This window comes from Ambystoma mexicanum, chromosome 5q (assembly GCF_040938575.1).
Source record: "Ambystoma mexicanum isolate Mex_15411 chromosome 5q, UKY_AmexF1_1, whole genome shotgun sequence".
NCBI classification, from domain to species: domain Eukaryota; kingdom Metazoa; phylum Chordata; class Amphibia; order Caudata; family Ambystomatidae; genus Ambystoma; species Ambystoma mexicanum.
Window position 1 is genome coordinate 1,237,508,569 of NC_090933.1, and position 20,027 is coordinate 1,237,528,595.

The following is a 20,027-nucleotide window of genomic DNA, read 5'->3' on the forward strand; positions in this document are numbered from 1 at the left end:
CAGCGCGTACATGTGAAATCAGAGAAAAGGGCCTTGTTGCATAAGTTACGAGGTGGGTGTTGGCATTCAGATTGGGTATAAAGGAGTGCATAAGACAAAATGTAACCGCACATGCGACTTGGAGCGGACAGACGTGTGGACTATGGAAATTTTTGGGGTGCTACGCAATTTGTTCACTACTGTGACAGTGTGAGCTTCTTATTTTGGTGGGGGATTTGCCTCTGCGCACACGCACATGTCCTTTTCTTTTTTCTGAGGCTAATGGTGAGTCACGTACACATTATTCATACTTTGGGTGCCCCTGTGTATCGCGTGCCCCCATTCTTAACATCACAGTAGCTTTCCTGGGCCTTGCGTATGCATTTGATGTGTTGCTGGGTGCCACAGCATACCACGTAACACTTTCTTTTCACAGGAGCTAATGAGGGGTCACGTACATGCATTTTTGATATTTGGGGTGCATTACGTGTCCCGTTCATTTTTTCACCTGCGGTTATAATGAGCCTTGCTGGACCCCACTAGTACGTTTTACATCACATACCCTTCCCTCTCACTCCAATGGCCCAGGACAATTGCTTGGTGTGCCTTCCATTGTACAAATCCATCTGTACCATGATTGGGAAGGCCACAAGAGGGAAATATGGCAGAGGTGGCCGAGGTGGCCAGGGTTGAGGATGTGCAGAGAGAGCTGTGCACCACCCCCCACAGGGTCAGGGAGCAGCAGGTGATGCTGTTGTCCCCACCACCCAGGGTCAGGGAGCTGCAGGGACAGCTCCTGTCTCCAGCAACCTGGGTCAGGGAGCTACAGCAGCATCTGTTGTCACCCCCTCCAGGTACAAGGACACGCAAGGGCAGCTGATGACCGTGCGTCCAAGGGGAAGGGACGTCCATGCAAAACACCTGGCCCCAACACCCTGGGTTAGGGATCTCCAGGGTCATCTGGTCTCCCAAGCACCCAGGTTGAGGCACCTGCAAATGCAGCTGCTGTCCACAACTGCCAGGGTCAGGGAGCTATGACAGTATCTGTCGTCGTCCCCCCCAGGTACACGGTCATACAGGGGAAGCTGATGTCCGTGCATCCAAGGGGAAGGGACGTACAGTTAAAGGCCCTGGACCCAGCTCCCAGGTTGAGGGACCTGCAGTGCTAGATACTGACCCAACATTAGTGGGTGATGGCATGGCCCATGCCACTTGCGGGCCAGCCCCTACTGCCTTGAGTGGTCCCAGTCACACAGGGTCTGCACCACCTCGCAAGAGGCAAAAGCGTGCAGAACAGGGAAAGGCTCAATCCCAAAGCAGGGCAAAGGAGACTGCCACGTTGAGGAAGAGGAGCTTCAATGATGATGAACTTCAGATCCTCGTGGGCTACGTGTGCGACCACCCTGACATGTGCATGCAGTCAGGGAGCACACATATGCCTGCTAAGAGTATGGTCCACTGGCAGAGAGTCACGGATCGCATCAACGCCTTGGGGAATGAGAGGTGCACTGCTCATGAGGTCATGAAGCGGTGGAATGACCTCCAGCGTTGAACCAAATTGAAGCTGGGTGCCATCCTCGCTTCTGCACTGGTGACTGGAGGTGGGTCACCACAGAAGCAGGATCTCACGCCATATGAAGAGGCCATGAGCAATTTGATCAGCTGCAAGGCATGGGAGGCCTGCCATATTATGAGGAAACGTCCAGTGATTGATGAGCACGTGCATCCTGAATATGTGCATGTAGATTAAATAAACGTGTATCATTGAGTAGCACTTCTGCTTGCATTTGTATGATTACCATGGGTGAACCATGTCAAGGTGTACTGACCCGTGCTTAGTGTACTACAGTGTGCATGCAACCCATGTGTTGCACATTGGTTGAACATGGCTTTGGGACAGTATCCATCCACAACTGTCAGAAACTAAAAGAAATTTCCGGCATGCCAACACAACGTGGCATCTGGCTATGTACATCAGTGATGTTACTGACTTAGCTATGCCAGTCAAGTGCTTGTGTCTGAAGCACGTGCTACACATCATGCAACGCATGTAGTTGAAATTCCATCAACACATGTCCATAGGTGGTTTCATGCTACCCATACCTTCCATGAGCACTGTCAGCGGGTTCGACATTGTGCCATGAGTGACATAGCATTTTACTACACTGTGCAAATCCATGCCACAGCTGTGGCACTGACCCCCTTGTAAGATATTTGACTGGAGTCATCCATGTTGACCTGCCACACTCAACACACCCCCCATGGGTGCATGGCCCTGTCCCTCTTGTGTGTCACTGTCCCCTCTTCCTATCTCCCAGCACATGTCATCACTCTCTCTGCATCACACACCTGGGACACCACACTTGGGGCATTTCCACTTTGTGTGCACTCCCTGTGCCAGTGATACACTGGTGTTAGATGTAATTGTAGTGGACTTGGCTGTAATTTGGGGTGCACATGTTCTCCTGCAGGTTAATGTCATGTTGCATATCCACTTGATGAGTCACAAATATCATGTTTTAGTTTACTGTTTGCTGTGTCATGGGACAGGGTGTGCATCCACACATACATGTCTGTTGGCAATGTGTGCAGTGCTTACATGGTCAGGGACATGGGACGTGGTGGCAAGTCTGCATACGCCATGATCTCAGGGATTTTTGTACATAATGTGTGTATGCAATTTATGGCATGTTGAGATGCATGGCAATGTGTTGCAGGACAGCATTGTGATGACAATGCATGTAGTAGATGCAATTAACATGATTATTCATGTCTTTATGTGTCCATGTGTAGGTGATGAACAACTAGATTCAGGGGAGGAGGTAGAAGAGGAGCGGGAGCCTGAGCCCCAAGAGAGCACCAGTGGAGGACGTGTTGTGGCAGCCTATGAGAATGCACTGGTCCTACAGTCCATCCAGGGCATGACCCAGCATGAGTCAGACTCCAATGATACCAGTGGCTCTGGTGGTGAACCGGATGTCCATTCCTCTATGCTGTCGTAGGTGAGTGCATCAAGTGTTGGAGCTGTTGTGGCCTGTGCGTCTGCGGGGGGTCACGTCCCTTCACAGGGCCAGTCAGTGTTGTCACGTCCGTCTGTATTGGCTTCCGGTCCTGGGATGGATAACCAAGGGAGGGATGCAATCCTGCAGCCACAGACAACAGCTTCACATCAAGGGCCATGCTCCCTTGGGTCTGGCAGGCGTGGGGCACGCACACATGGTGGATGTGTCGCGTCTGGGGAGACAGTGTAGGAGCAGTCAATATTGTGTGTTGCACAGCAACAGGGTGCTTCCTATGAGATGTTGGCTCAAGCATGTATTGGGTGGCTTATTCCATGTTCTCCTGACAAACACAGGTAACGCAGCAGCTGCTGGCATTGTGGTCCACATGCGCTCACACAGGCTGCACATGGAGGCCAGCAACAGGAGCAGATGAGCTGAAATGAGGTCTCTGCAGGCATCCCTGCTTCCAGAGGGTCGGGCCCACAGGGAAGCCCTAAGGCAAGAGTTTCTGGCCATCAGAGCTTCAGTGGAAGTGCTAGAGGCAGCCTGCAGTATGAAAAGCAGATGCAACTCATGAGTCATACCCTCTCGGAGGAACTCTGTGCATCCTGTGAGGTGTTGCATGCAAACCTCCGAGGCTTCATGTTGCAGATGCATTCATCTGGTTCCCACCTGGCTGCTGACATGGAGGACCAGGCCAGGGCTATACGTGGTCAACTTCCCTTACCACTACCACCTTCGCATTTTACACAGGAAGGTGGCGACAGCCCTCACAATCTATGATAGCAGTGTGGTCCATGAACCCATGGAGGGAATTGTTTTTTTCAACATCCACACATGCAGGTGTTGACGTGCATCCTGCCCCTCCCCCTCCTGGGTGGACCCCCCACCTCCAGTCCAAGATGGGCATTTTTTTATTCGGCCCCCCCCTGCCAGATGTTGGCATATCATATTTTGTTTTGCCCTTTCCTGTTTGTGGTCTTTGTTATTTTTGTTTATTGATTGTCCTTGAGTTGTGCCATTAACTCCTCAGGGACTATACCTTTGCAGTGGTGTACATGCAGGCATGCCTAGTGAAGTCATCTTGTCTGTTTACATGGGGGTGCACAGGATGGAATGTGCAGGTAATCATAGCTTTGTTTTTCCATGACACGTGTGTGATGTGTCACTTATACTGCACAATGGGTGTTTTAATATGTTCGCCCATGTTTTTCCAATAGTCCGTGATGTGGCAGTGACTGCTGTCCTGTGCGAGACATCCTGCACCATTCGAAGTCCACACTCCTAATGCCTTCCACCAGACAATGTCCTTCATTTAACAAATTTGGAAACACACTTACTGGTGAAGGTCATGTGGGATTTACAACATTCAGACACAGTTATTTGGTAAGCATTTGCACTGTCTTGCATGTTGGGCATGCTTCATTGTTGGGCATCTTTGCTGCATGTGTCGGTTCTCTTATATGTCCTTTGCATGCTCACATGGTGTTGTGGTAATTTTATTAGAGCTTGTGTCAAAGTGTAAACTACCTATGTGGATATCTCAATGGGCGCACTGACTGTGCTGTGCAGATTGTCATTGTACATCGGTAAACCAGGCCATGGACTCCTTGACATGTAATTTCCTTGTTATTCACTCTCTGTGCCACTCTCTCTCTTCCTCTCTCTCTGGTGTGGTACAATGCACTCCTGTAAAAATCAATGTCAATGGCCTCTCTGTGCTACTCTCCCTCTCCCTCTCTGGTGTGGTACACTGTACTGCTGTACACATAAATGTCAATTGCCATTCACCCTGTGTCACTCTGTGTTGCTCCTGCACTCTGGTTTATATGCATATTTTCTTTCTGGTGTCAACTGTGATCATGTATGTGCATGTATTTTGTGCTGTTATTCTGCATTGCATTCCATGTAGGTAGAGTGTCTCCTGATGGTGTGCATCGTATGCAAGGCAGGTGAGTTCCACGGACAGGTGAGTGCATGGCATTTGCTGACACTTCGGTGGTGTTTGCATGGGAGCGGGGCACTATGTGTGTTCACTCTGGCTTTACTAACCTTTAGCTCTGTTACTATTGCTCAAGGGTTGTATTACTCACCCATGGGTGATGACAATGATGGTTATGGTCTTGTTAATCTGATGGGTTGCTGGGGACACTGTTTACTGATTATGATAACTATGCTTTCTGACTGTGTGTCCACCTTTCATGGTTGGTTGTAAGTGTGTAGCATGGTCAACAGTTTATGGACTTTTTGCCAGGGGCAGATGATTGAGCTGAGGTGTGCCTCATTCAACTTTTATCAGGTCTAATGAGTGGCACATCTGATCCCTATCAGGGTTTGTGGGATTAGGGATTTTTCCCAGATTTGCTGGGTCGAATTTATGTTTCAACTTTTAGTGTGAGCTACAGCATTGTCATTTCACAAACATGTTGCTATGTCTGCTGGTATGTGGCCTATTTGGTTTTACGGCACTTCAGGTTTTGTATTGTTAGTGGGTTTGTTTTCTCAGGCATGTGGAGACATGGTGTATGCAGCTTCTAGCGCAGCACATCTGGGTGCATGGTGGTGAAGGATCGGAATAGATTCAGCCTTACAGCATAGTTATGCGGTAACAATGAAGTCTGCATTGACCATGTTTTGGTGTTTTACAATGTACTTTTCAAATTGTTTGTATGTTTAGGATTTTATATGCTTGCTTGTTGTTGGCTTATGTCTTCCCTTGGTGCTCCGTCGGTGTGCAGGAGTACTTTGTGCCATCAAGCAGGGTTCTGGCGGAGGAGCAAGTGGTGAGTGGATTAGACATCCACTGTATATTTTCATAGGCCACCTTCACAGTAACTTTGTTATGCGCTCGCACCACATTTGTCTTGCTAATACACGTGACTGAATGAACCAACTACTGAGAGACACTTCATACACAACTCTCCGCACCTTGACTCACCCTGACACTCACCATCATCATTATTCATTCTCCTAATTCACTCATGTCTCCCCAAGTTGGCAAGTACATGAAGGTGTCATCCCTATTGGTGTACAGCTCCTCATACAGAACCATCATTGCACAATTCTCCTCTAGGTCTAATGCTCTTGCTGATCTATGCATACTCTCCTTTACTGGTGTTTCATTTCAATCCTCCATCAGGCACTCACTTCTGCACAAAATTGATAATATGACATATGCACAGCCTTCCTGGCCTCCAACATACTGGTGAATAGCTTTATAGCCTTCCGGGAGAAACTGCTAGCGAAGTTGGTCCACACACAAATGTACGCTCATTAGGGCATTCTTGTGGATGTATGTGAACACCAGTGTGCATTGTAACAGTCCGGAGCAACAGTCACTACGGTCACATGATGAATGGTGGCATCCATCCATTCATAATGCCCTGCTGTCCTCATTGTCCTTGATGTCTCATTTGCTTTTCACACAGTCATGCATTCCATCCTCATTTTGATGATTCATGAACGAACAGTGGACTTGCTTATGTAATTCTTGTAAATATATTCCATGAAAACCCCATACTGTGTCCTTTATCTGCTCTATTTCAGCCACCACCTGTGGCATCATGCAGTTGTCCATTCCTTTACCATGCATCTTTGACTTATACATTTGCCTGGTGCTACTCATATTTGGAACAATTTCATTATGATGAATGTGCTAAGATGAGGACAGCGTACTCTTCAGCACTGTTCCTAGTGACGCACTGGCACCCTTATTCACCATGTTTGCCACACAGCCATTCTGGGCTGGTGCCCTCAAAATGTCCCTATTGTCTCCACTGCAGCCTACTTTTGCCACTGACTCTTCCACTTCCTACATGTTCGCACTCCATGCACACTCATTCAAGGTGTTGCCTTGATGTTCAACTACCTCCTTCCATGACTGCCACATAATCATGTGATTGTGAATGTGTCTGACTTGCAGGTCTTCATGCACGCAGTTAATGTACACTTCCACAACATCACGCAGAGGTGCAATCTTACACCTGCTGTGTTACTTGCCAGGCTGCACTAGTGCTACTGTCTATTGCAACAACTCCATGCTTGTAATCCACACCTTGTGTATTCATTTGGGACAAGGGGGCAGGTATTATGCTTGACATAAAGGTCAGGGTCCACATCTGTCTGCCACTGGTTGTCCTCCATTGGCTAGCCATGGCAGACAGTGTCGAGTCATAGGAAGTATGCATTATGCACTGTGATTTGTGAGGCCTGCTTACTCCCTATCTGCTAATGTTCATTACTCAATCCTGTCCCTCCAGAGCCATTTCATCAGGTTACTCTGACCTTCTTCAGGTGATCCAGTCATTGATGGAGATTTTTTCCAGGGGGACTTTATCGTCAGCAGGGGCCAATCTCTGGGATACCTATCCTGCCGCCCTCTGTTTGGGGAGACTCATTCCCTTACTTTCCATGAACTACCCATGTGTTTCATCTTATACTCTTCCTTCTCTCTCTCTCTTCCCAGCTAAGCAATCCCTCTGCTCTCTCACTCTCTCCATTCCTTTTGTTCTAGCTACTTGATGACTGTCTGCTTGATGTGCCTCAAGGTCTCACACAACCCTGTGAAACCCAGCAATTTGTGTTTCAGTTGCCTGCGTGGCGTGGAATAGTGTCATCATCACTGCACTTGGAGAATGACCCGAGACAGTTGCATCTCTCGGAACTTACTCAAGCATCCACTGACTGGTTGCACTTGTACCACCCCTGAACTTGTTGCCACCCTCCGAATACCACACCCCTCTGATCATCTGTGCACTTGCTCTTTCTGATTGCACGATGCAGGCCTGTCTGATCCACCCTGTCCTTGGTGCCTGCATGATGGCACATTGATGCACTTGTGAAAATATGATGATTCACTGTCCAACAGATTCATTGTTACATCCACTGTTGATAGTATAGTATAGTATGCAATTACTGTTCCTGTCCTGAATATTATGGATCTGTATGAGCGGGTGTTATTTTTGCACTTGTTCCATACATGTTTGAGCGCTTTCAGACACTTGTATTATGTATTGGTCATTTATCTCTTTTGACATTGCATACCATGGCACACTCTGGTGATGATTTCACATGACATATGGGACGTTTTATGTGACACAAAGGTGATTTGATGTCTAGTTTGGCATGGTGGTAGTGGCATACTCCCTCTTCTATGTGTTTCTTTTGGAAACCCAAAATTACATTAGTTTTAGTTCTAAATGATGCACACAATGTTGCACTTCCAGGGACACATTATTAGGGTGGTTTGGTGGGCACAGATGATTGGCCCTTTGTCATCATTGAATGGCACCTGGAATGTGCCACGGCTGTGTGCACTTCACAGAGGTTGGATTTTAGGTGAAAAATGTAGCCACAAGCTGGATAGGGGCAGCCTCGCCATGTGCCCTTTGACCTGCCATGCGCTAGCGTGCATGTGGTTGGGGCTGTGGGGTCACCACCATGTCCACAGGTACGCCACGCTGTGCTGCAACATTGTGCAGGACACATGCTGCCACAATGATCCTGCACACTAGTGATGGAGTATATAGCAACTCACCACCAGAATGGCCAAGGGAGCGGAAACGTGAATTGAGCACTCCGAATGTGCGCTCCACCATGGCCCGAGTTGCAATATGGGCTGTGTTGTATCTTATCTGGGATGGTGTGGCAGGGTTCCGCATTGGCGTCATCATGTAGGTGCTCAGAGGGTAGGCACTGTCCCCTGTAGAGGTGTAAATGTTTGTCATTGGTGTGTATTTGTCTGTGTGTGACATGCATGCATGTGCAGGGGCATTTATACTCAACAATGAGCCATGTGTTGCCATGCCTCCCAGCTTCTAGCGTCCGGTGTAGGGGTGACATTACGAATATGAAACTATCATGGGTGGACCCTGGATAGTTTGCATATACAGAAGTAATGATTCCCTTGGCATCACATACAACCTGCACTTTGATGGAATGCCAGTGCTTGCAATTGCGATATATGTGCTCTGTAGCTTAAAGGTTGGTGCGAGGTAGAAAAGTCTGGGCCCTGGCCATCCTCCTCCTCCTGCGGTGTCCCACGATCACTACTGCGACAAATGGTACTTTCATCATAGCTGTATACGTGCGTTGATTGATCGCACTAGCTTTTTATGCATTTGTTTTTGTGCGCATTGATGTTTACACAAGCTATCCCGTGGCGGACGTGTTTCACGATTTGCACATATTTTTTTACACGCTGGCGAGACCTGTTGAAATCCATGAATACGGGTTTTTAGCACGCATATGGGCGTTGCGAGGATTTTACTGTGGTGCTTCCCTCGTTACGCCCATATTTTTGCTTGTTGTTCCCCATTCCACGTGTTCAACCCCCTTTTTAGGTGACTGCGCAGACACCGGCGGGCCTTCGCTTGGAGTCTTGCGCAAGGCGTTCGTGGTTTTGCAGTGACGTGTTGGACCGGCGTGGATTACTTGCAAGTCCCTGGTAAGCCCCGCGCATTGTGCCCCATGAATCGACAAACTGGCGTTTGCCCGCAATTTTGCGTGCAAGCCCCCTATTTTCCCCGCAAACCATTCCATGAATCGGGCACTTAAACACTGCCAAGATTTCTGTCAAATTCGTTACATGCATCAAATGTTATTAACAATAGAATTTTTAGAGGCTCCAGTCTGTCTCCGACTCACCATAATATATGCTATCTGTGTATCTGTATATATGCTGCTATTTTTTCTGAGTCTGCAGTTCGGCCTCTCTCTCCCTTTGTTTCTTTAGTTCTCTTCATCTCTCTGCTCTCTCTCCCTCTTCCTATAGTTTATTGCTAGTCTCTCTGTCTACCCTCCTCCTCTGCTCCCCTTTTTCTTTTTTTTTAAAACACTTTATGATTTTCAATAAACAGTCAAATCACGTAACAACCAAAATTGAGCTTGAAATATGCACAGTTATAATAACCAATGTGTACAATTAAAACCCTGAAATCCCAGCTGCATATCTACTATTGATAAAAAATAAAGAACCAAGCTCAAATACTATTAAGGTACAACTTGACTTAACAAAACAGACGAACAACACAAAGAGACAAGACTAGACAAAAGACAACAAATACATACCCCCACTCCTAACTCCCCCCTTATAATATAAGACAACATTTTTAAAGCACACCTCAATGTTAACTTGCCCATTTCCCTTTTTCTTTGTAGTTCTGTCTGCCAGCCTATTTCTCCCCCTTTTGCTCTCTCTTTCGTCCTCTCGCTCTCTCTCCCTGCCCCCTCTTTCAATCTGTAGTTTTCTTCCCCTTTCTCACAGCACCCTCCCTCTCTCTCTGCATCTCACTATGGTCCTGTCTAATAGCCCCAATGTCTCTCTCTCTCCCTCTGCAAAAGCCTCTAGCTCCTTCATGTAAACTAAACTGCCCACAGAGGCATCATATTGGGCCGAATTACTCCAACATTTTAGAGCGCAAATGCATTTTGTCACTCGCAAAAAAGCGTGTGTGCATGTAATTTGCGCTTGTGCAAACATGCATTTGTGCAACATGATTATCCAGCTATTCAGGCCAAATTCTTAGCAGACCAATCAGAAAGTAGGATGCTTATTTAGCTGATGCACGACCATGCAGAAGATCATGTTTTCATTGGAACATTCCTGCAGAAAGGGAGTTGTGGTTTCCTTTGATTGGCCAGTGATGTTGTTCTCCCAGTATCGTCTAAGGCCCAGTGTGTTTCTTTTTTTTCAATGAGAATCGAAGGACATTGGTTCCCTCCCTTCAACTTAATGCAAATTGTCTTTTTCCCCGTGGGAAATTCGCCTCATCATTTAAACTCCTGGATAGTGATACATGGAACATAAAAACACGATTCAGTACAAATGACCAATCTAATCGCTGCACGGTGGGTATTACTATGGCTACGCCACTTTAATTCACACATTTTCAATGGATTTACCACCTCGCTACCTTACTGAATGTCAGTGTGAGAACAGAGGCTGCTGTATGGATTGAGTTCCTTGCTCGGAGGACTTCTGCACTCACAAAGGAGCCCAGTGGCGGCTGGTGAGTTTGAAAGCTAGTGGGGCGTAAATTTGCCTGGGTGAATTTGGGATCAAGCGGGCGCAGCGTGCGAGCCCACGCCACCCAAGGGGTGTACGGGGGTGTTCTCCCCCCGTGAACATTTTTGGAAAAATGGCCTCCAAAATTTGCAATTTACTGTCCAAACCCACTGAAATATGATATCAAAATCATTAGGTTTTACATACTAAAGGTGGTAACTTATGCTTACGTGTGCAAGTGTGATGGTGTATATTACAGCAGCTTGTATTGCGAATAGCTGGTACTATGGTTTATGCATAAAGAAATTCAAACAGCCAACCCCATCTGGCTTTCCAAAATGTGAGGGTCTTTCTTACCAACTCCAGAGTAAAATGCCAACTAAAAATGCCCCATTTTGTTCAGCCATTGTAAGATGTTGACAAGCTTCTATTTCCACCACTTTTTCAGGACTCTAACTATTCTGGTAAGATAGCAGTGTATGGAACAAGGACAAAAAGCCATTCCAAAATGAGGAAAGTTCAAATAAATATCTTTTTTAAATATACAAAAAAGATAGAATGTTTTAAGCAGGTGCAAGATATTGTATTAAAACAGTGTATTAGCTTCATGTTTACATAGTATTTGAAGCTCGCAAAAGGACCCAGAAAACAGAGGCTTTACATTGAATGCGTTGTCCCGCACCTTCCTTGTAAGCGGTGCCGGCTGCTGCCATCCTGGCTCCCTGCTCTTTGGGCGCAGGGCTGGGGTGCTGCTGGGGATGAGGGGGGCTGCTGGACCTGTGCGGCCTGCACAGTTAAGATAGGGTGCCTGGTAGAAAAGGTGCCTGCTGCTCCGTCACAATCACTCCAGGCTGTGCAGGGCGCACTTGGTAAGCCTACAATTAAGAGGGCAGTGCCGAAAATACAATGTTTGAACTTGGTAAATCTGCTTAGTAGATTTTCCCAGTTTTCATGTTTTACGACCCACATATCAGTCAGTGAAATAGATATCTATTTTAAGATACATCGTGTTGGACAACAAATTACTTCTTCGCACACACTGTTTTTTTTTGGTCCACCGCAGAGTAATAGTGCTTTACGGACATGACTCCCTCCAGAAGTATTTTCAGCGCTTGATTTTACAAGAAAAATCAGAACACCAAAAAGTGACATCCGTATATCTTCCAAGCTGAACCAAAATGCAAACAAGTCATGGAAAACATTGAACAATAAAATAAGCAGCGCTGCGTCTGCTTTGCACGAAATTCATACAGCTGTAGGCACGTGCATTTCAGCTAGCAATACCACAACGTGAATCCGTGCGACCTGAACATACATTTCACACTTGCCGTGTCATATACATATAAAGCTATTCAGCCACAGTCTTTGTGTGCGTACGCATCATAAAGTTGTGCATGCAAATAAAAGTGGTGTTTGCACGCTATCAATTGGTGCGCATCTGCATAAAAGGTATGGTTGTACAAAGTTGGGCCCACGCATTTTGTGCCTCCATATAACAACATGTTGAATGCACATGCCACAGCTGTGATTGCACATATTAAAACTGCAAATGCACACACTCTATGCGTATGCTCACTGTTTTAAATACACATTTTGCAATTAAGCCCTTTTGCACACATCCAATTGGATTTGCTTGGCAAAGTGAGACCGGGATCGACAGCAGAATCGCACGTGTTAAAGAAGCTGTGCCTTTTCTTTGCATTGCCTTTCTCATAGAAAGGTGTCACGAAACACAAGATTCGGATGCATGCCTGTCAAGGAACACCCAGTGTATTCGGCTACCACGCATGGTGTGTGCCTGGTGAAGCCCGGCGTGGCAGCGGACCGCGGGCACAATGGTCGGTGGGCGCGAGCCGTGACGCAGTGGCACTACATCTCACAGAGAGAGATGTAGGCTGCCGAGTGCCGCAGCCCACGCGGCCACCATTAAGTTAAGTAACAGACTCTTGCCAGCACAGCATGCAAGCCCAACAGGGCCAACGGACACCACGAATCAACAATAACAAATAAAAACTTAATAAATCACAGCTCGAAAGCCTGCTCACAAATGTTAAGAAAATACTTACCTGAACTCTGTCTCTTAGACTGGACTGGAAGTACCGTCGGCAGCACACGTGGATTTGGGCATGAGAAAAGTCCACCACCAAGGGGCCCTGGGCTAAAGAACAAACGAGAAGAAGGTGAGGCACTGTGTGGCCATGACCCAACTCCACCCACACGCCACATATGGATTGTCATTGGCTGGCAAACAGCCAATGACAATCCACAGCTAACCTGTTGCTATGCTGTATGGCCCGGCTGCAGAAGAAGACTCAAACTGTAGTGCGCTGTTTGCGCACAATAACAAGAGCGCGGGGCCACCCCTCCAGCGCCCCGCCAGCCTCCTGAATGGGAGAATGGTTACGTAGAGTGCGTGGAGCCATAAGCTCCACGCACTCTACATTGCAGAAAATGGAGTAAATCAGGACGCGCCCCGCCACAGCAGCAGGTCTGGCCCAGGACAGCAGCCTAGCATTGCAGAGTGGCAGATTAATAAATAAATAATTAATCTGCCACTCTGCACAAGTTTAATTTGAATTTTTGCCGGCACAATCCCCAGAAGAGTTGTCTCTTCTCTTTCTTCTCTCTCCTCCGTGGGGGGGGGGGCGGTGCCCCCCCGCCCATTGTAAGCAGCCGCCACTGAAGGAGCCATTACCAGGTGAATTCTTCAGAGCAGGAAGAGATCACGCATGGTGTCCTCGCACTTCCATTTTTCATCCGAAAACTCAGCTAAACATGTGCAAAGTGCTTCTGCTCATCTAGAAACAAAGGCCTCTTTTGAGGGTGAGTCACTGAGTGTGGGAGTATTGGACCAGCATTTCACCCTGAAACACATTGAGGCGAGAGAAAGTTTGTTTGGCGACCAGCAGATTTCCGGCTGCAGCTGTGACTGACAGAAGTGGCAGCCAGCCACAGCGTCGCATATCCTGCCGCAGCTGCGGCCGTGGTGGGATAATGTGTCCCGCTGAGACATGGTGGGACTGGGGGGCCCCGGCAGGGCCCTGGTTCAGCTCCACTTTTTGGAGACTGCTGGGGCCTGCGCCCGGCTGGCCCTGGCCCACTAAAAGCACTTGCTGACCCCATGTCAGCGTGGAGTTTTGTGGTATGAAAGGCGTTCCATAGCTCTCAACTCACCCGCTTTTGGCGGGTATCGCGCGCCAAAAGCATCCAGACACCTGCCAGCTCATCTGTTTCACCCGCCTTTGAGCCATTTTTGCTGGGACCCGATTTCTAAATCCCGAAATCGGGTCCCGGCGCGACTCTTCCTGTGCGAATGGGGCGTGAAAAGCAAGTGAAATGTGTGAAATTGTGCATGGGAGCCCCCCCTCCCACAAAAGGTCAGCGACATAGAAGTAGGACTATGGTTTTTTTTGTTTTTATGGCAGTCCTACTTTTATGTTTATGGCCCATCTGGGTTTTCTTTTTTTTTTTTAATCTGGACACCCTAGTTTTCACCCGCCTTGGTGTCAAAAAAGGTTGAGAGCTATGGAGTTCTAGGGACGCCAGATATACTGTGTTATATATAGTGTGCTGACGGAGCTGGTGTGAGCAGGGGGTCGCTCAGAAGGATCTTGTAAGAGAATAAAACTTTAAATAATCTTACTTGGCCACAGATGTATCTTTACCTCAGAATTCTAAACCCAGATTGTTCAATTAATCTGAGCAAGTTGACTTTAAAGACACCTAAAATAAAAACCTACCACCTGATTAGAACTTTCGGATCAAAACGATATTTTGAAAGGAATCAGCACTATGATTGATGGACTTTATAGGTGCTCTATTCAGACATATGTTGTCTTAAATGTGTTCTTCTTGGCACATGTTTCTTTTACATTGATTGTATAATCTTTCACTCTACTGTTCACTGTAATGTTATTACTCACATATTCAACCCTGATGAAGCTCTGAAGAGAGAAACATGCTTTGCATGCATAAGGGAACGGAAACTTATAAGAGGTGTGGATAGTGAAACTTGCTGTCCTTAATTCAGTGAGATTTCAAAGGATCATCTTTGTTCTCATCCAGGTGCTTTTTAATCTCTTCTTCACAAAGTATCTAGTGGTTGTACATAGTTAAAGGATTCAGGCACACTTTCTCCCTTTAATCATAAAATATGCGTTTTCTGCTGTAGTGGAGGTTCATAATATATTGTGAAAGGTTAGTTGTTAATATAGGAATCATGTTGTGACATAGGTGTTATTGCCTGAATTATGCACCTGAGCTAAAATGGAGGGGGTATAAAGAGGTATCAGGGGCCATAACCCTCAGTTTTGCCAGAAAGCGAGGGGCTATAATGCAATTAACATGATCCCCATGGAAAGTTGTTGGGCTTTGACCTTTGGTCCCTCTGACACTCTCAGTGGCACATAGCTCCCAATTCCCTTGTTTAGGTCATGCTGTGTGAGAGAAGGAAAAGTGTCATGGCGGCGGTTGAGGAAGAGGGATTGAGAAAATGAGCCAAAGCAATGGGACAGACAAGTGTGGGGACTAGGCACACAGAGCAGGTATAATATGATGGTATAATAATGATATGATAGTTTATTTACATAGCACCTATACACAATGTGTTTCAAAGTGTTCAAGGAAAGGGAGGGAACAAGGGAAAATACAATGACATTCTTACAGGTCATGAGCAGTAAGGATATGAAATTAACTATCGTACTCGGCCTGACGACATTTCAGATAGCGCAAGAGCTAAGACATAGATAAGGAAGGGAGAGGTAGAGTGGGAAGGAAATGGAAACAGACAGGCGACTACCGTACTAGGTCTGATGACATTTCTGGTAGAGCCAGAAAAAAATAAAAGGTGAGGGAGAGGGGTGCAGAAAGGGAGAGGAGAAACAAAACAAGCGACTATCGTCCTAGGCCTGGCAACATTTCAGATAGTGCTGGAGGGGTCGGGGGACAAGTAATGGAAGGGGGGAGAAGGCAAATGATGTTGCTGTCATACTAGGTCCAGCGACAATTCTGATAGAGTAAGTGCATAGAAGAAAGTAAGGGAAGGAGGGGAAAGGGATAAAAAAGGGAGAAAGAGAGAGAAGGAGAGAACAGAGAGTAAGCAGTCAAAAAGATTGGAGAAGCAAGAGGGGAGAGTGAATACAATTGCAGAACTCAGTAATAACACATAATGTTGTAACCCAAGTACTGAGATCCTCTCAGACAACAGGATCCAGAGCTACTCCAGCAAATGTGGTACAGAAATCCTGTGTCGTGAATAGCAAGGGGGATCTTAGAGATATGCCAAGGGTGCTAATATATATCACCTAGTAGCGCCATTCCTGCTTCATTTAGTAGCTAAGCAAAGTATGCTGAGGAGGTTTATGCTGCCATCCGCTGGTGACAGATGTTTTTTAAAGAATTTTATTTCAATTTTAATTATGCAGTTTTTACTCTGGTCTGTTCCTAGTTCATGGATTTTTCCAAGCCGCTATCCTGAACTATTTTATGGAGAAAATGATCTTTCTGAAATACAATTTTATTGTACCCGTCTATGACTTGTTGGGTGTGAAATAGCTCATTGAAAAGACACCAAGCTGGGGTAAGTAGCTTCTTTACTTAAGTTGCATGTAGACAGGATTGCAGATATCAGGGGAGAAGTCAAGGCACACCACTCATGTTTAAAGAGAGGGTTGGTTCATTAAGACAATATTGGGGCAGCCCTTTAAAAATCACATATTATTCTTCATTTTTCAAGTGAATCTTAGGTGATGCTGTTTGCTGGTGTTCATTTTACTGTCACAATATGACTTCTTCCTCAGGCCACCATACCTGAATTTGGCAGAAACACAGTTGTCTTGCACATGGTAAAAACGCTGGAGCAGTTCTTCACCTTCTTGCAGTGGGATGGGGAAGCCGAGGAGATACAGTCAAAGCAATGCAAACCACAAACTGCAACAAGAAAAAGAGACACACCTCATGTTAATTACATAGAAAAATGGTGTCAATAGCAAGAGACATGTTTTTGCCTAAAACATGGAGTCTGTGTGAAATACATTCTGGGTGCGCCCAGAGCAGCAGTGGACATGTTCTTACACAGTGAGATTTGTATTTAATGTGAAGTTTGACCACTGCCTCACTGGCAAACATGTTTTCAGTCAGGCTCACTGCTTATATTATTCTACATTGCTTGGTTTTGAAGAAAGGTGCCGACTGGCGCTTGATAATGTTACAGGAGCCGAAGGAAAGCTATGCTGTCTTTCGCACTCGTATGAGAAAGGGAAGAGTTTACTTCTTCAAATGACCATGGGTCATTCGGCCAATGATCCATGGGAACTGGCAACAGGTGGAAAGCCAGAGAGTTCTGGAAAATGCCATTACGCATTTGTGTAATGTTTAAAATGACGAGCCCCAAAAGCAGTCAGAGGGAAAAGCTTCATGGAAGTGTGGATGCACGACATTCCATTCCTGTTGCAAGGAGAACTTCTCGTGCCTGGCCTGTTTTGAGAGCGTATCAGTGATGCTAGATAAACTGAGGTGTTCTTCAGGGACCTCAACGTTGAAGTATGTTTAAACCATTTACTAATCATTCATTTATTTTATTTATGCATTTATTTTGTTATGTATGCTGATGGAGAGTAATCGGCTATAAAGAGCCTTTTTACATTCCAGCTGAATGCTTTTTGTGAGTAATTGTCTTTTATGTGTCTAAGGCTTTTCATTCAGTGTACTGGGGAGAAAAATAAGCAATGCATCTGTGCACTTTTTGAAAAAAAAAACATTTCACGTCACCAACATTGGGCTGCCTTGTGATGAAATGTTCCAGACATCTTTGGATCTGTGTTTGTGTTTTGGAAGGCAAGATTCTTGCTGCAAGTTCTTTCTTTTTATTTGAATTGAGAGCCTGGCTGTGTTGATAAGCATTTTGTGTGTGAGTGGTTTGTATTCAGGCTTTGGTGAATTATTAATTGTACATAGATTGTTGTAAATTGCTGTAAATGTGAATTTTTTGTTTAAGAAGAGAGATAAGGGTTCTTCTGCTGGAGGAGATTGCATTGAAGTTGTTATTCCTGGCTGGACTAAAGGCCCGTTTGATAAATTGACCAAGGAGTGGGCATGCAATGCTGGTTTAAATGAACAGTGGGATGAAACCATGAAAGGTGCTTTGTCGAAGAGGTTGTGTCTTGTTTACATCAAGTTTAAGTGCAGAAGGATAAGGAATTTGCCGTGCTAGGGAGGGGGGGATGGATCGTCTTGCATGCCTACAGAAGAATGCATCAGAGAAATATGGAACTGGAGGCAGAGGTTTTCCTTTTATAAAAATAATTGGGTGCTGAGAAGCACATTTCATTAATGCAGCAGTTACAATTAAAAATGTGGCATGACAAGGCCTCTAAATATCAAGAGGGTGCTGAGAGAGAAAATACCAGAGTTGTTCAATATGGATATAGGAAGCGTAGGGGCAATGTTAACAAGAGGAAGGTTGCTGCTGTGATTGCTATTGCAGGAACTGATTGGGATACAGAGAAGTGGGATGGTGATATTTGGGATTCTATTGATTCAGACTGTAGCTCACAGGGAGAAGCAGAGGTTGAATTAAAACAGGATGAAAAGGATGTAACTGCTAAGCCAGTAACTAGGCGTAGAGCATGCCCCCAACCACACAATCCAGGAGGAGGTGTTGCAGATTTGACCACACTGGAAGATTACACTGAAAAGGAGGTTGGTGAGATTATTACTCGATTGAGGCAAATGTCAGGGGAGCCTTCATGCACCTGAATGGTGTGCATGTATGATGGAGGTGCTGGGGCCTTTTAGTTGATTCTGCAGATTCCACACACTTCCTGCCTTAGTCCACTGACACCAGTATCCAAGACGTATTGCGAGCTGAGCCTCCTCCAGAAGCGAATGGTCAAGTTTCACAAGTGTCTTTGTTGCACCTAGCAGCCCCATGATGTAACCACAAATATTCTGTAGAGGAGCAGGTGGACACATTCTCCTTGGTTTCTGCCCCCCCCTTAGCACCATCCCATTGGAATGACAGATGAAGAGCCACAAGGGGGAACCCGTGAATGAATCCTTGCAATATTCCTGTACCACTTTGAGTATATCAGAGACTATACACTCAGGCAACCATATAGAGTGTACCCACAAGGTGGCATAGAGGATGAATGTTACCAAGAAGGATGCCCTTTGCCGAGCTGTCAAAATGCAAAATTTGATGGCAGCAAACGAATGTCATAAAGAAGATATAAGAACCTATGCTGAAACAATATGAACATACTTAAAGATGATGATGTGACTGGAGCGCTAAGAGAAACATGTACCGAATGATACAGTAATCATGAACACAAAAAAATATAGTGGCACACTGGTCAATAACTGTAAATACACTGTAATGCAAGGTATAAAGAACATATTGAAGCTTGCTTATAGAGGTATATATTCAACATTCAGGGTGACCATTAGAAGAAGATGGACAACGGCTCATGTCAATCAACCGAGCTACCTCAAAATACAAGCCCAGGATCATGAAGTAAAATGACGATGAAGAGGCTGTATTTCCCTTGCAAAATAAAGGAGTACATTGGCCTGGAACCAAGGATGCTATTTCGAGAAATGAAGGCAAAGTATGAAGGGAGTGTAACAAGCAGATCATGTGCATAGGACATATTTCTCAAGAGTAGGAGGATGCCAAGTACTGGACAATTAAAAGCGTATACATTTTCTATGGGCTATAGTTAGCAAGTCTCTAAAGGCCAAGAGGAGCAACTGCACCCAGTTTAATTGAATCAAATAGTGTTAAATACACTGCCGAAATGGGCAAAATTCATGGTCTCTTAACACGTGACGAAGAGCTTGCAATCAAGGGCAATTTGTTAGGCTTGAAACTAATATAATGGTGTGCCTACACTCCCTTGAATGTTCCTCTGGAAAGAGGCCTACCGATGATAGAGGGTAGACTAATTGGGAAAACAAGGAAAGAGCTCACTTATCTCAGAGCACCTGGGTTTCGTTCCTATGTACTTGCTGCTAGCGAACCGAATGTCTGAGGTTGGATTTGG

The 20,027-nt window shown here is 45.8% G+C and overlaps 1 protein-coding gene across 1 annotated transcript in view; it reads right to left on the reverse strand.

Moving 5' to 3' along the window:
• LOC138497971 (ly6/PLAUR domain-containing protein 2-like) overlaps positions 1-20,027 on the reverse strand; it is a 188,418-nt gene that overhangs the window by 57,422 nt on the left and 110,969 nt on the right. Inside the window, exon 2 of the mRNA XM_069621744.1 lies at positions 16,795-16,914. Coding sequence (XP_069477845.1) covers positions 16,795-16,914 — 120 coding nt within the window. The remainder of the gene's footprint in view (positions 1-16,794; positions 16,915-20,027) is intronic.